Source organism: Protopterus annectens, chromosome 7.part0 (assembly GCF_019279795.1).
Source record: "Protopterus annectens isolate FY-2018-M chromosome 7.part0, PAN1.0, whole genome shotgun sequence".
NCBI classification, from domain to species: Eukaryota; Metazoa; Chordata; order Ceratodontiformes; family Protopteridae; genus Protopterus; species Protopterus annectens.
In genome coordinates this window covers 874097747-874114894 of record NC_056739.1, presented here as the reverse complement: position 1 = coordinate 874114894, position 17148 = coordinate 874097747, and the positions used below count along the sequence as shown (strand labels likewise).

The 17148-nt window shown below is 38.4% G+C and overlaps 1 protein-coding gene across 1 annotated transcript in view; it reads right to left on the bottom strand.

Annotated features, from left to right (window-relative positions):
• Window positions 1-17148, bottom strand: part of DPP8 (dipeptidyl peptidase 8) — a 1004126-nt gene that overhangs the window by 175344 nt on the left and 811634 nt on the right. The window contains exon 16 of the mRNA XM_044077448.1: window positions 14413-14559. Coding sequence (XP_043933383.1) covers window positions 14413-14559 — 147 coding nt within the window. The remainder of the gene's footprint in view (window positions 1-14412; window positions 14560-17148) is intronic.

Here is a 17148-nt window from a genome sequence, read left to right as displayed (position 1 = left end):
ATGCTAACATTAAAACCAATAGTTAAGGTAACAGTAAAAAGTGAGAAGTCAAGAATGAAGTGTAAAACTGAAAACAGTATAAAATAAAATACTTTACCACTGTGTGAAAAAGTATTAAAATCTTAAATAACTTTCAATAGTAGTTAATAATGACAGTTCTAAAAAGTAGGATGAAGAAATATATAACAAAACACTTATATTAGCCCCATGTTGTCTGAATTTAAAACCATCAAGCTAAAAAGCTATAAAGACTGGAGCAGAGAAAACCATCCTGTAAAGGACATCTGGTGAATATGATAAAAGATGAAATAAGAGTGTACACATTCACATAAACAACTCTAAATGCAAACACATTCATGTATAGATAACAACTAAGTGAATGTGAATAACCATCAGCACTATGTATATGTATAAACATGTATATACCTAACTGAACAAATAAGTACATTTTTGACTATTTAGATAAATATTTAACATACCCTGTTTAAGCAAAAATATGAAACCTTTCTTGCAGGCTGAAGTGAATAAGGTATATATTCACTTTATTAAACTCTTTAGCTTAAGGATGCAAGATATGGAATAAACTTCATTCAGTCCTGGCGGGTAGCAGGCCCTAGTACGAAGTTGCCATATTAATTCCAGTTTTTCTAGGAATAATGAACTAGGGCCACCCCTTTCATCCCTCGTAACCTGGTCAATCACTCTAAATTTAAAAGAGTGTAATGGAAAGCACTCACATGTCTAGCCAGAGCATTTTCCTGCTTTGATGTTCTAATGCTGTAAAGGTGTTCGTAAACCCTTTCTTTTAGTTTCCTGTCTGACTTCCTAATATAAAAAGCTGGGCAGGCCTGACATTGGGCCGAATAGACTATACTTTTAGTATTACAGTCAAATCTTCCCTTTGACGCATAGGGCACTCCTCTGATCGAGAAGTTATCCCCAATCTCCATGAAGGGGCATTGGGGGCACATGCTACACTTTATCATCCCTTTCCTCCTGTTTCCAAAATTGTCTTCCTTCCTAGTCTGTAATAAGCTTTTTAAATTCCTGCCACGTCTAAAAACTACTCTAGGAGGGTCCTTCAATTTAGCATATAAATTGTGGTCAAGGACTATTAAATCCCAGTTCTTATTAATGATGTCTTTGCTATCATAACTATTGCTACTAAAAGTAGTAATAAAAGTGGACCCTACTAAAGGAGCATCATCATGAACCATCCGAACTTGGTTGATTTCCATTTGTTCTTCATTAATTTTAACCCCCAGTACAGGTTGGTACATGCCCCTATGCCTCGTTTTGTACTTCTCTTACCTGTTCCCTAACCATAGGTAGAGGGTATCCTCTCTTGATAAACATATCCTGAAGTTGATTACATTCTAGTAAAAACTCCTCTTGTGTGGAAACCATCCAAGCTGCTTGTACCAGTTGGCCTTTTACCACTGAACGCTTTTGAAATAGTGGATGACAACTGTCAAAATGTAAAAAAGTGTTCGAGTAGGTATCTTTCCTGAAAATACGAGCTGTATAGCAACCATTAATTAGGTCCTTTTTAAGTCAACATCCAGGTAAGCTATTCTTTCCATGTGGAAAGTATGTGCGAACTGTAAAAAAACAGTGGTATTATTGAGGTATGTCACTAGATTGTTAGCTTCCACCTCATCACCCTTAAACAACATAAAGATATTGTCCAGGTATCTTGTATAAAAGTGTATTTGGCTTCTAATTTCAGGTACATTTAAAATAAACTCCCTTGCCCAAGAAGCTATCACTAGGTTGGCGAAGCTGGCTCCACATGGGGAGCCCATTGCTACGACAATGGACTGGGTGAAAAACTTGTTGTTGAAGGTAATATAATTATTAGACAGCACTATGTCCAACAGTTCAGTGAGCAGAGAAATTAAACTTCTAGGGGCTTCCATTTCTAGCAGTAACAGGCTGAGCAGTTCTACACCCTCAACATGTGGGATGGATGTGTACAAATCTTTAACGTCTATAGTTAAGAAATTGAAGCCCTCATTAAACTGTAAATCCTGTATACTCCTTAAAAAGGACCATGAGTCCTTGCAGATCTGTTTTTGTAATTTTACAAATTTCTGCAAAAAATGGTCAATATATTTGGCTAATGGGTAAGTGATGCTATTCCTGGAATCCACAAGAGGTCTCATTGGTGGATCTGAGACACTCTTGTGGATCTTGGGGATGCCAAACAAAGTTGGAATTCTAGGTGCTGGCATACATAAGAAACTGTATACATCCATGTCAATCCTTGCCTCAATAAACAGTTCTTCTAAGTTAGCACAAATTCTCCCGTAAGCGATATTTAATTCGTTACGGAACACCTCCATGTATGCTTCAGTCATTACTATCCTTTCCATTCTACTGACATATTCATCATTATTCATTACAACCAGTCCTCCACCCTTGTCAGGTTACATCACCCTCACCAGTGCCTGTTGAACCAAATTAAGTGCTAGCTCTTCTTCCTTAGTAACGTTGTGACCCTTCCCTTTACTTTGATTTTGTACACAAATACAATTGAATAAGTCCACTTCACAAACATGTTCAAATATTGTTAATGTCGGGTGTAATGGGGGCAATAGGTACTATGTACATAGGACGGATTCTGAGGTTGTTGTGTAGCCCCAAACAAGTAACTAAAGTTACGCTTCCTTGTGAATAATTTTAAGTCAATTATAGTTTCAGCAAAGGAGGCTTTGTGAGATGGAACAAAGGTTAATCCTTTCGCTAATAAATCTGCTAGCTCAATGCTCACTTTCAGTGTGGAAAAATTAAACATTTTAAAGTCACCTTGGCTATTGTATACCAGTTCAAAGTTGTTCTCTGCACTGGGTTGTTGTGGGTCTGATACTAATACCTGTTCAAGTTCCTGTAGTTCATCCTGGGAAGACCCTGCCTCAGGTCGTACCCCGAAGCTTGTGACCGAAAATTCTGCTGGTTTCCAAAGTTGTTATTATTCCTATATTGGTTACCAGTTTCATTCCGGCCTCGTGTAGTCTGCCTTGAGGTGCCTATGGCCTGCTCACATAGGGGCGGACCCTGGCCCCTGTTGCCATCTAACCCAGGGTTGACCCCGGCTTGATAACCAGTACCATTCGTTGATCCAAAAATTCGGCCAAGGGCCTGACCAGTTTGTGATGGTGGGAGGTTAGGATAAGCAGAGTCAGATGCATATGCTTCCCCATCCCTGTTCAGTTTCTTTATTTTAGTGACTTTTAGTTCGGTAATATGCTGGTCTATACTAGTTAGGCATCTATCATATTCAAATTTGTACCTCAAAAAATAAGCATTTCTTCTTATTTTTTCATCTAATGCAGTTGCCTCTTTTAAAAGGGCTTCAGACATGATTCTATAGTGTTTACTCATCAAGTCCAATAATTCCAAACCGTGTCTATTAAACAACTTCAACAACTCCTCATGGAATTGTGAACCTTGAATGAGGCCATTCGGGTATTGCCAGGACCTCAGCCCTTTAGGGACAATACCTTCATTAGTACATTCTTTAAAATATGAAATTTCTAACTGTAATTTTTTATACTTCACCAACATTCCATCCAAGTTCTTCAAGTCAGTGGTGATATCCACAGCAGAGTTCTGTGTCCCATCAGCCAGGTCTCCCCTCCGAGTACTACTCGTCGGTTCAAACAATGTCGGCCACTCCTTTAGCCAACCTGTAACCCCAGAGTTGGAAGTCCTAATAAGCCCCAAGGGTTCAGTCTCTATTGGGTCTGCTGCTTGTTCAACCACTGTATTTCCACCAACTGTTGAAGTAGCCATGTATGCTTACATCAAGTAATGGTTCATCATTACCATTTGCACATCCATCCACAATGTTGAATCCGGGTTCGTCAAGGTTAGCGTCTATGCCAGGTCTTCGGGAGGATGATGTGGTAAGTAACCAGTGATTCCACTCTAGCTGTTAAACAATCCACTAGTTCCAGTAGTTTGCCCACCAGTAACGTTAGCGGGTCCGTACTCCCCTCCTGTGAGTTCAATACTGTAGCCTCTAGTGTTATACTCCCAAGAGCATGTTGTGTTTAACTGAAAGCTATGAGACTCATGCAATAATTGTATGAAATCATGCATCAATAAAAACTAAGCTAAAGATGAAGGGCAATGATCTAAAAATGAGACATGATTTTCATCCAAATTACAATTTACTTATTGCTATATACTGCTTTACCAGCCACATTTATGATAATAAAGATACTGGTCTATATTATTGTAAATGTAGCTGGTAAAGTAGTATACTCTAATAGACATAATGGTCTACTTAACCATACTATCCTACTAGACATGAAATGTGCCCTTGAAATAGACACCAGACTACTAGAAAAATTATTCTGCTGTCACTTCTGTAACAAAGTTAATACGTGGATCAAAAACTATCTAAAATAAATTTTACAGAATTCAAGGATATAACTGTTATGGTAACCAAGATAAATTAGCTTTATTTGCAGATGGTATTATTCTGTACCAGATAAAACCAGAAAGGGACATTTCGGTGTGTGGAACATTCTGACACAGTTTCAAGTTTTTTCCAAATAAAAAAAATATTGAAGATAAAACAAAGGCAACAGCTTTAAACTATGTACCCACACATGAATTGGTTCAGCAATACCCATATTTATGGGGACAGGATAAAATGACGTACTTAGAAGTATGGGTTAAAAAGGATTCTGTTATGGCAACTAAGGATATGTAGGAAGACACAAAACAAAAGACAATACAAAAAATGAGTACAGTAGAGAGTCAATTAGCCGAACGTTGGTTATCCGAACGTCAATTATCCGAACACAGACTTCCAAAGTTTTTAGATAGCAAAAATTATAAAGTCTGAATATGTAAAAATTATACATATTTGCTTGTGCATGTTTTTTGAGCTTGTAGCCCGCTTGTGTGCGAAAAATATTCTTTATTGGCCATTGGAATTGCTGAATGGTTGAAAAGTATATTCCCTTGCATGCAGGAAAAAACAAGATTTTATACGTTTTTATCCAGTTCAATATACGTTTGATTATCAGAACAGTTTGATTATCTGAACTACCATAGGTCCCAATTAGTTTGGATAATCAACTCTCTACTGTAACTGGAATACAGTTTTATGTACATGGACAGCAAGATGCAAGCAATGACATTGTTTTAGCCCCTTTAGGTTTACACACAGGTCATGCATATTTTATCAACCACAGAGGAAGTTATAGATAGCAATTAGTAAAGAGATTAAGGACTTTAGCAGAGAGGTGAAGAGGGCAAGAGTCAAGTGGAATAAGTTGATCCTTCCTCTAGAGCTAGGAGGTTGGATATTACCTGATTTGAAGGGGTATTTCACAGCTACACATTTAAGGCTCCTATATATAGCACAAACTGAAAGCTATAGTTCAAAGTGAAAAAGAATGATGATGAAAAAGCGGAAAAGCTCAAGAAATAAGGAGAGACTGGTATCTTGGATGCAGATCCTTAAGGAGAACAACAGTTACCATACAAAATATTATACTCAAAGTTGCAGAAAGTATTCTTAGAACTAAGCCAACACTGGAATGTAGAAAGGGGATTCTGCCAATAGGGATGACTGCAATTAGGGGTAAAGAGAACAGGCAAGAGGGGCTGGAATTTACTGGAGAAAACTGGCAAAGGAACAATGGCATTGGAAGCAAATAATTATAGAGGGAAAGGTAACAAAATGGGAAGAGTCCAAGAATACATTTGGACTGCAAGCTACAGATTGCCTTCCCTATCAAGGACTGATATCGGAGTATAGGCAGAGAGAAAGGAATAGGGGGATCCTAAAATGAAAGACTGGCACTGGTAGAGTTTTTAGTAGAATCTACAAAAGAAGCTGCTATTAAAAAAGGAATAATTAGTAGAGCATATAAAATATTGCTTGATAACTATAAGAATCAATCAGAGGAGGTTAGAAAGGACTGGGAAGAGAGACTGGATAAGCAATTCACAAAAAACAATGGGAGGATATATGCATGTCTCCCAAATATGCAACAAAATCTAGAAGATTTAGGATTTTTGCTTGGAAATTTTTACCCCAGATACTCCAGAGAATTTTTCCTCAGGCAGACGGCAAATGTTAGAGGTATGATGGAGAATAAAGAGGTATTTGGGAATATATTTTCTGGGAGTGTGGTGAGTTGGAGGGCTTTAAGGATTCCCTGCAAGATGCATTGTCAGAGATGCTGGGTGGGCAAAGTGGTGTGACAAGGGAGGTGATTCTTCTGAGCTATGATACAGAATCAGAATTGTCTAGACATAGTAACGCCTTACTGTGTCCAGTTATGGTAACTACCAAAAAAGCAATTATTACAAAATGGAAATCAAAATCTAAACCAAGTATACTAGAAGTAGTGAATATAGTAACAGAGGTAAAACAACTGTCTGGAACTTTAGAAAAGGGTAGGAGCAAACTACAGGAAAAAATGGGAATTAAGGGAACAATACATACAGAGGAAGAGTGAGGTTTAAAAGATGGCTGGACTTAAACGAACTCTGTAATGTTTGAAAATTACTGGGTAAATTATAAGTGATGTATAATGTTTGCACGTACACTTGGGGGAGGGTTGGGCACATGCCCCTGTAAAAAAAATGTAACCACTATGGGAACGAGTGCTGCAGAGTACTTGTTGCCTGATATGCTGATAAGCACGGGAACAGCTGGATGGATGAATGGATAATGTTTGCGACTGGGAGTGTTTCAGTATGGTTTGTGATGTACAATGCTTGCAACTACGACTGTGGAGCTGTGGTTTGTTTTCATTTGTATAAATTTACGATTGCCTATGTCTTAAGTGATGGTTTAATAAAGATATTTCTTGTGTAAAAGAAAAAAAATAGAAAAAGGGTAGGAAATGGATAATTTATGCAATGTTGCTTAGGTTATATGATATATAGCAAAATATGTGAACTATAATGTTTGTAACGTGAACTTCTTAATACAATTTGATTGCTTTTATATAAATGTAAATTTGCCTATGTCACAAGTGATAATTTAATAAATGTGTTTAAAAAAAAACAAGAAACCAGTTGTGCAGGTCTGGAAGATGACAAATACCATCCAAGACAAAAAAGGTATGGGAAATCATGGAACTCCATATTTTACCAATTTCAAAATACTAAATTTTACTTAGTCCAGGGGTTCTTCAGAGGAAAGTCTTCTCCATGACTGCCAGTCTTGGCAGCTATTTGGCAACCAGTTGATCTTTTAATGGAAAGAATAATTTTAAACCTGCATGTCAAATCTCTACAAATATGTGCTCTCTATATCAAATGATCTTTGAGAAAGTCTTCTGCTCCAGTTATATGTTGGGGATTTCCTATGAAGCGTCAGACAGGAATGCGTGCTTAGTTGTTACACCCAACAATTCAAACCTTACCCATTCAGTAAGCATAACTCAACAAAATAATTTGGCTAATGAACTTACAGATGCTTAGTTTTTTGAGTGCCAACTTAGTGGAAAGTGTCTTGTGAATAATGTACCAATGAGAAGTGCAACCTTTGAAGAAATGATAAGCAGTCCTGTATATTTTAAAAACATACAAGCTATAGAAAACATTCATTCAGGGCACAAGCACTTTTGTATCCCACACCTAATTAATTACTTACAATACGCAAAAGACTGGACTACTTCTATCTAGAAAGAGAATAGTCAAATATTCTTTATCCACTTGTGTGATCTTGAAGTTTGCATAATTAAAAAAAGGGGAGAGTTGATGGAGGATTTTCTCCTACAAATCAACTGCTTTTAATTGCTTCCACATTTAAATGTATTCTGCTCTGCCATTCTCATACAAAAACTGTATGAAATAAATTGTGACACTTTTAATGTAGAATGGCCATGTCAAATTTTATGAAGCTCTGTTCACTGAGCTGATGAGAAATGAAATTACTTTCATTCAGTTAAAATAAATCCAATATAATACAAATGTACATGCCTTGGTTACAGGAAGATCAATCCACAGCTGCTGGTCGAAGATGCTGTCCGCTCACAAAGGAGGATGGTGGGAGGATCCACTACAGAAGGTCTCAAACCAGGAGTGCAAGTTTCCCTAAGGATGATTACTGTCAAGTGTGTCAGGTTCTAAGTGTCCGAATACAAATGGTTGAGACTGAAGGCAGAATACTTGCACTATGACATACTGGTGTGCACTCAGATGGAGAGTCGCACCTTTATTTTATCTAGTGTTGTACATCATGCAAGTAGTATACACAAGCTTAAGAAGTGTGGTGGTTTCACCCACATTAAGATATAGGGGCGTACCCTCCTTTGAAAATGCTTATTTTAGTGTTTTTCAGCTGATATGTTATCAGACAGTCAAGAACAAGCTATTTTATTTTATTTTGTTTTGGGGGGGGGTCAATCATACTCTATTTTATAACAGGAACAAGAAAGCATAACTGTTATATCAGACCTCTGCACCATTTTACAGTAATTAACTGTTGGGAAGAATCCCAAGAGTGAAAATGAAACTTTCTTGAGTTAAAAGATGAACTAAAGTCTAGACATAAGGGCTCAGAAGGCTGACTCATGAAACAGCAAAGTGACAACAGGCTTGACTCCCGGACTCCAGTCCAAGCAATAATACTTGGGTGATAATGTGAACTGATAACCAAATAACTGTGACACAGAAGTCCACAATGGTAACATTTATTAAGTAAGAAATGGAAGCAGCAATGCACCTCAAGCAGGGGTTGTTCACAGCCACATTTTCAACAGGCAGTTGGTGTTAGTTACCAGGTTGCAAAATGCAATACAATGAGCAATTCACTTACAAAAGTTTTGGTCAAGACACAAAGCCCGTATCTGTCCAAAACAAAATAAACAACTGCACTGCCCTCTAAGAATAAAGTAATGCTTCAGGTAAAAACTGAGTTAGAACTGCATGTCCAGTTTATGAAGGATACTGTTTCTGGAAAGAAAACAGGAAGATGGGTAGTCTAGTTTAAGGACATTTTCGGGAACAAACATGGGTTACCTTCTATGTGACACCCAATCTTTCAGAAAAACAAACAGGGTCCCTGCAGTTATGGACATGAAGCTCAACAATCTTACTGGAAGAGGTGATGGCAACCAGAGTCAGCATCTACTAGAAGACAAACCTCACAGCTCCCAAACTCACTGCCTCAAATGGTGGATAGGCAATGTATATCAATTAGGAAGTTTAAGCCCTAAGAAAGAAAATAAGTTCTTCCATGGCAATCAGAAATGCAGAATTTCATTTGGAAGACTTTACAATAAATGGTGGCTACACAGTTCTGCCATCAACAAGGTCACAATCTGCAAGGAGGACCCATAGCATACATCTTGACTGTGAATATTACACGTATATGTACCCAGTGTTAAAAGAGACGAGCCCTTCTTAATTATGACCTCTGATGATGTAATTTCTGGATTTGACTGTGTTACACTAAGAAATGGCAAAACTGTGGCCTGGCCTAGAAATACTTCTATTTTGTGTGTCCCAAATCTGGAAATAACAAGGGGTCATCTTGCATCATCAACTGAAATTATGATGTTGCCAACAGTGCTCAGTATCATTCCTCAATGACTCATAAAAAGTCTCACAATAGAATTGCAGGAGTGTGAATTGACTGCCTTGGATATGACACCATTCCTACCAATGCACACTTAGTGTAGTCACAGCTGGGCATACTCATGGCCATGTCTAAACCCTCCCTGTGGTTTATGATCCCTTAAAAGAAGCATGTAGCATGTGGAGCTCAATGATTATGCTTTGAAATAATTGACAACACGATGAATTTGCTATGCACTTCTCTGATGTCAGACAAGTGCATGACAACTTTTGCAGTACACAGAGCTTGCTGATTATACTCCAAATCTGGGAAAAGAGAAACTTATTATGTAGCTTTCTGATGTCAAAGAGGTGCATAATAAGTTTTCTTATGTACCTTTCAGAGTTGTTATGCTCTTCTCTCTCTCTCTGAAGCATATAAAGCATTCAACATGCAAATGCAGTGGGAAATGGTAAAAGCTTTAAAAGCTGTAAAACACTTAATTCAGCCACACCAAAAAAGAAAGACTAAAGTGCTTTCTCAGCTTTCAAATCCATCAGCGATACACTTAGTTTCTGGCTGCTATTGGAATGCCACTGTCAACTGTCTTATGGTTTTCAAAGTTGTAAAACATTTTGTGGCCTGATATTTTTCTCTCTGTAACTAGTACAGCATCAGAATAAATGAAGCAACATGTACTACAAAGAATTATGATTGAGTTTCTCCAGTCATTACCTGTTATGTGTTCCTGACATAATTGTCAAGCTTCATTTTGCAAGGTTAACTTCACTCTACTTTCAAGTTGAATTCTGAACATCTAACAAGTTGGCTATGATTGGAAACCCAATCACAATTTTCTATATTAGACACTTCTTGAAGCTGTTATGCTCTATACTTTTTGTGCCCATTTCTGCAGTTGCTTCATACTTTCCAAGTATTCCGATCCGTTACTGGGTTTAACAGCCTCTCATTTCATCCCCCAGACTAACATAGATTATTTTGGCCCATGGCCATCATAGGACATAAGGGTATCTGGGGGGGGGGTCTCACCAGCAACTACATCCATGAGGGTAGGAATTTTTTTTTACCACTTTTTATCCCTCTCCTTCCCTGATGCCAATCCTTGGATTTAGCATAGGATTAACTCAGCTTTGAACGGACCATGCCTCCCCTCATAAGGTGTTGAGATGAATGTTCCTCCCTACCAGTGCCTCGGAAGTCTGAGCCTCTAAACGAAACTCAGATCACCTGGGCTATAGCTAGGACTTTATCCCTGTATAATACTGCATTGGCATTATGCTCTAGTCTTGAACAACAGCGCATGTGGTAGTGACCACAGAACAGCACTGGAAATTTTAACAGCTTTAAAAACTGCAGTATACTCTGCCCTGCCTCACATGAAAATAAATATTGTGGTAGAGTGAAATGTCTAACAGCATTTAAAGTTGTTCGATCAGAGGTACACCTCACGTCTGGCCACTGTCTGTATGGTACTTTTAAGTGCCTTGTAGTTTTAAAAGCTATGAAACACTTGGCACTCTACACTTTTTTCTCTAACTTACAGCACATTGGATCAGCTAAAGCTCTGTGTAGTACAAAGACTTATGGTTTCTCCAATCATAGTGCATTACTTATTTGTTCTTAAAATGGATGTCAAGATTCACCTCAATTACAATAGTCTTGACATTCATTTCTCAAACAGATAACAAGCTGGTTATGACTGAAGGCTTGATTATAATCCGCTATGTTCTGTAGCTACAGTGGATATAAAACAGCCAAAATTGTTACTGACAAGAAAAAAACATTTGTATTTCCAAGTGAATGTTACTTGTTGAATATTTTTTTTTGGAATGTACATTTTTTTTCTTTTCTGTATTATGTAACATTTACTTGAAAAATGGATATGTATATACATGATATGCATTTGTACTTGGCTGCACTATGCACTACTATGGATTTTATACTTCCTTCCTATGTACTTGTATTTTTTTTCCAGAGCTTTTCTCCCCACGACTCCAGTGAAAACGGGCTCCTTGTAGCCCAATGGACTATCCTGGGAAACAAACTGCAAATAAATAAATAAAATAAAATAAATAAAAGTGAATACCAGTGTGTTCCACTGAGTATGCTGGTTCATGTTTCAATCCCGAGTACGAAGCACATAAGAAGAAAGTAGTAGAATAGATGAATTCAGTGCTTCTCATGAGCAGTCACATGACGAGACAACACAAGCCAGCAGTAATCAGATGGAAAGTGACATACAACTTGACAAAGCACTTCATGTGAATAGTGTCATAAAAGTTCTGAAAGTACTAACCTATTTGCCCTAAGAATGAAGTGTGGGACAGTAAGGATGTAAAGGTATTTGTTACCCTCCCAGATACACACCAAAGCAAAGACACACCACTCATACAGTGGCTACAAAAAGGATACCCATGTCAAATCTGTTGAAATGTATTCCATATGCACCAGCTTCACGAGATGAATGCCCTAAACCTGAGATTAAATTGTGAATGACAAAAAAAATTTAAACTTCATCACAAAAAAGATACAACAGTGTACACTGTGAATAAGAGCCTGGCTACTATGACATTTAAAAAAAATTTTTTTTTTATTTATTTTTAACTGTGAAAAAAATATTTATGAGAAATGTATGAATATATATATATATATATTCATGGTGCATCAAACTACAGCAGAATCTACTGCCTGAAGCCTGGCAGTGAAGACACATATTCTGACAAAATTCAAGTTACAAATGATAATCTGTCAGAACTTATGCTGCAGCTTTGCACTGCAGAGTAGCTTGACTGAATGTATCAGTAAACAGCTGAATATAATATTATTGGCCGCTATTAAGTTGGTCGATCCATGTGTAGACTGAAAAAAGCCCTGGAGAAAAATGTACACCTTTGGCATTATTGTATGTTGTTGTAAAGAAGCTAACAGTTCAAATAAGAACCACAACTGCAAAATATAGCAAGGCAGGTAATCAGTGAGCAAGGTTATCAAAAACAGATTAAAAAAAAGTAGAAAACTGTAAATCTTGCAAACATTGGTCTCATTGTAGATTTGTGAAGCATGATAATCAAAAAATGTGCAAAAGTTACAAAGTTATAAAATTACATTTTAGCTAAAGCTTTAAAGACTGATATCCAAAATAAAGTATGCTGATATGAGCCAATAAACCTAAATATGAGTAGAAAACAGATGCAATTAAAAAAAAATCACTAAATATGCTGCCTAAAGTTTTTGAAAATTAACTCATTTCTGCAAGGATGGCTATGAACTACACAGTTCACAATTACTGCTAGATTTTAAAGCAATGGACACATCATGTTAGATGTGTAATAAACTTAATTTTCTTTTGTTACACAGCAAAATACTGCATGCCATTTTTGCTGTGATATTTAAAGCAGATGAATTGTACCTATTTTTTATTGATGTCATCAGGTTTTTCACAGCTGTATATTAACTACAGCACTTATACTAAAACATCAATAGGTTCATAGGTTAGTACCAGGATAACTGTCCTTGCAGGCCAATTTAAGCCTAGCCAATTTTGCCATTTGGTGCTTAAAATTAACTTATCACACTGGGATTTAGATTCACCTAACCCTTTCCAAGACCTATACTTACATATTACTCCAGTGATAATTACTAGATCAAAACATAAATATTTGGTGGAGACCCACGCACTGAAATCAAGCATTTAGAAGCTGCTTCTGTCCCCTAACAGTACTGGGAGGAGTCCTGAGGTAAAGTTCTTATTTCCCATATACTGATCCATCCAAGTTACCGTTGAATGTGGTCAACAAGATATATTCATTTTAAGTACCAAATGGGATAACTGGCTAGGCAGTTAACTTAGTATGAACTATGAACCTATGTATGTTGATGCCAAAGTTGTATGTTCAGAATTAGATCCATAATTGTTTATCTGAAGTGTGTAAACAATTAAATAAAAACAGCAGTATGTAACAGCAATTCACAAGTTTTATAAACAGTCACTGCACAATACTGACATAGCTACTTAAAAAAAAACTGAACTTTTACATTTTTTTGCATACTCTTGCCCTTGCTAGCTTTCAACCATCAAGCCCTTCCTGGTGAATTGGCCTTTTCATTTCCCATCATCATGGCAAGGGTTGACAAGAAGGGGCCATCATTTAGACAACCATTAGGGGTGGTTCAAGAGTTTTCTGCTTTTAACCCTACAATTCATTTCCTGCAGATGTCCAGCTTGTGAAGCAGAAGGGGGATGTGCAAAGGATTGCCGCTCTTGTCGTCTCTCTCTTCTGTAAGGGATGTTGCCAGCAAGTAGTCTTGCCCACTCCTCTCTTCCCTGGTCTCCACATCCCTTTGTGCTGCCCAAGTACCCAATACCCTCCGTACTCCATGGGACAGGGGAGCAGGCCATGCCCCTTCATCCTCTCCATCCCTGCCTGGCTCTTCTAGTATTGTTGTCGCCAATCAAACCTTGGTTACTTAGGCTTCAGTAAAGGCTCCATCCCTCTGCACCATGCAGTCAGATCTGAATTTTGAAAATTGCTGTTACACAATTATTTTTTTGTGGGGAGGGGAGGGGCACTATACCCTTCCATGCCTCCATCACCTCTACTGGTTAGTTAAACTAAATCTGAAATTGCTGTACATCAAAGCAGGGGTTTATAGACTACACAAAAGTACCATAACTGCTATTCTGAGATTGTAATTGTGGTTCTCGGAATTTCAACAGGGACTCATGCAACAGTTATACTATACTGCATAGCAAAGAACTTAAAAGACCCTTTACAATATAGCTTTGAGGCTGCAGCAAAATCACTGACAAACTATGTATCTTCTATAGAAAAAGCTGGTTTTAAAATACATACCATCCGGTATTTGAAGGCACCTTCAAATTTAAGACCTCTGTGGCAGGAGCCTCTGTTGTCAATCACCACTACCACGTAGCCCAAGGAAGCCAATGTGTTCAGACGGGAGTGCTTTACCCCTTTAAAATGGTTATTCACAAGCTGTACCTGCAGGAACATGAGAAGGTACTTCAATATTTGCTGGTAACAATAATTCCTCTCCAGTGTCAGTAATTTAGTGAAAAAGAAAGAGGTATTTCTTACAGCACAGTAAGGAATCAGTGAACAAACATTCACAGATGCCAGAGAAATTCACTTATTTAACTTTCAGGTTACTCAGCAGAAGCAATTTAAGACCTTTACATACTTTGACTCCTTACACACTAATCTTTCTCTTTTACACTTCAGATGATCTCAATCCATAAATAACGGCAGCTACAAGTAATACACAACTTTTCCTCATATAAGAGTTATTTTTCCCTATAAAATTATTGCTGACTTAAAAGATACATTCACTTGCAATATTAGTTGACCTACAAAGGAATCAGTGCTTTAACAAATGGGAAAGAATAGTTGTGTAAAATCTTACCATAATAACCACAGATGTTCTTCTCTTCTATGTTGCAGCATTCTTTATATATGGGTAGTATTCTGCTACTCAACCTGACGTCAGTGTTGTATACAAAAGCTTCAAGCTACTGCCTATACGTGGGACGTCGCACATAGGCTCTTGAACATCAGCCATAAAAAAGACAACAGCATACACAATCCTCAGAATAAAGTAGCTCCATGAGGAAAAATCCAAAGGAAGACCAAGGAAATAGTTATCCAAATAATGAGCAAGCTCTAGGGGGAAGGTGGGCGGGAGAGAATACTGCAACATAAAAGAGAAAGACATAGTACAGTTGTGTACACTTACCATAAATGTAGATGTTCGAATGTATTCACTGTTGCAGTCATCACACTTGGGTTATCTGCCTGTAGGTAGCCCTCAGTCGGCCCGAATACCAGAATCTTGGGATTTCTGCAACGGATGCTGTCGCCTCTTCCATGACATCAGGTCGTCAGAGGTATAAAACATGCAGACAACGCCATTACATCAGTTTTTCTTGCCCCAGATGTCAAGAGTCCCCAAAAAAGGATATAACATCCAATAACATGGTGTGGAACACCTCCAGTAAAAAGTAAATACCACTGCCGTCAGATATGGCCAAAAAGAGGATAGGTAGAAAGTATAGAAAAAGTCAGGGGGCTGGAGGGAGGGTAACCAGGACTGCAACAGTGAATACACTCGAACATCTACTCGAACATCTACATTTATGGTAAGTGTACACAACTGTATTATGTTCTTCGTGTTTCACTGTTGCAGTCATCACACTTGGGTTGATTCCCAAAGCTGAGGAAGGCTGGAGGCATCAAGAAGTATTAGGGTTGGCTAGAAGGCCTTGTAAGACTGCTGTGGCAAATCCAACTCTGGATTTAGAAAAGATAGGTAAGTGGTAATGCTTCATGAAGGTGTGTACAGAACTCCAGGTTGCAACTTCCAGGATGTCCCTGGTAGGGACTCCACTGAAAAATGCTGTAGAGGTTGAGGTAGCCCTAGAGGAATGAGTACTGATCCCCTGTGGGATAGGTTTTCCATGGTGTTTGTAGTAAAAATGGATGCAGTGTGCTATCCATTTGGAAATGGTTTGCTTTGAAATGGCTTGCCTTCTGCCCCTGTAGCAAAGCTGACTAGCAGCTAGTCAGATTTTCTGAAAGGTTTAGTCCTGTCAAGGTAGAACCTAAGCTGCCTGTGCACGTCCAAGGAGTGCAGAATCCTTTCCTCTTTATTCTGAGGATTAGGCTAAAAGGTTTGGTAAATGGATGGATTGATTTAAAGCCACACTGGATACCACCTTGGGCATAAATTATGGGTTAGTCCTGAGGGAAACAGTCTTGGCTAGCACAGGAAGAAGCTGTTGCAGTGCAAGCATTTTGAATTTTGGGACCACCATGAAGGTGTTGAGAACTGACAGATCCAGGATGGGGCGCCAAGAGCTCTCTTTTTTGGGCACCAGAAGCAGTCTGCAGGAGAAACCCTGCCCTTTTGCTCTGTTGGAACAGGTCGAATAACCCTGATACTAAGAAGAGAAAGTACTTGCTTTTGAGCCTCTGCCCACTGGTTTGAAGGAAGGTCTGGCAACCCGCTTGGGGCTGTCAGTGAGTGGAAGTAGAATCTGTATCCCTGGGATACAATGTTTAGGACCCAACTGTCTTGAGTAATGGACATCCATTTTTTTGCATGGAGGGCAAGTTTTCCTCCTAAGCGTGCAAGTACATGGGCATGGCTAGGAAGGATGATAGACAAGTCATTGTGAATTTTTTCCATAAGGGGGAGGCTTACCACTCCCTGTCTTTGTGGTGGAAGCACTCCATTGTTTAGATCTCTGCACACCCTAAGACTGTAGTCTTGGTGGTCTGTTGCCCCTGGGTTTAGATTAAAAAGGCCTGGGAGGGACTGGAATGGAGCAGTTTTTAGAAGGCCAATGCCTACTGAATCTAGGTTGCTGCCCCTGTAAGAAATATTTAACAGTTTGCATAGATTTAGCCTTTTCCTCCAATTGTTTAAGAACTTGTTTTGCTTTTGTGCCAAAAAAATGCTCCTGGTTTAATGGAGCATCTAGTAATTTTGCTTTGACATGGTCTGGCAAGATTTGTTCCTTCAGCCAAGCATGTCTTCTCAGTACAGACCCAGTGACAACAGCCCTGCAAGGT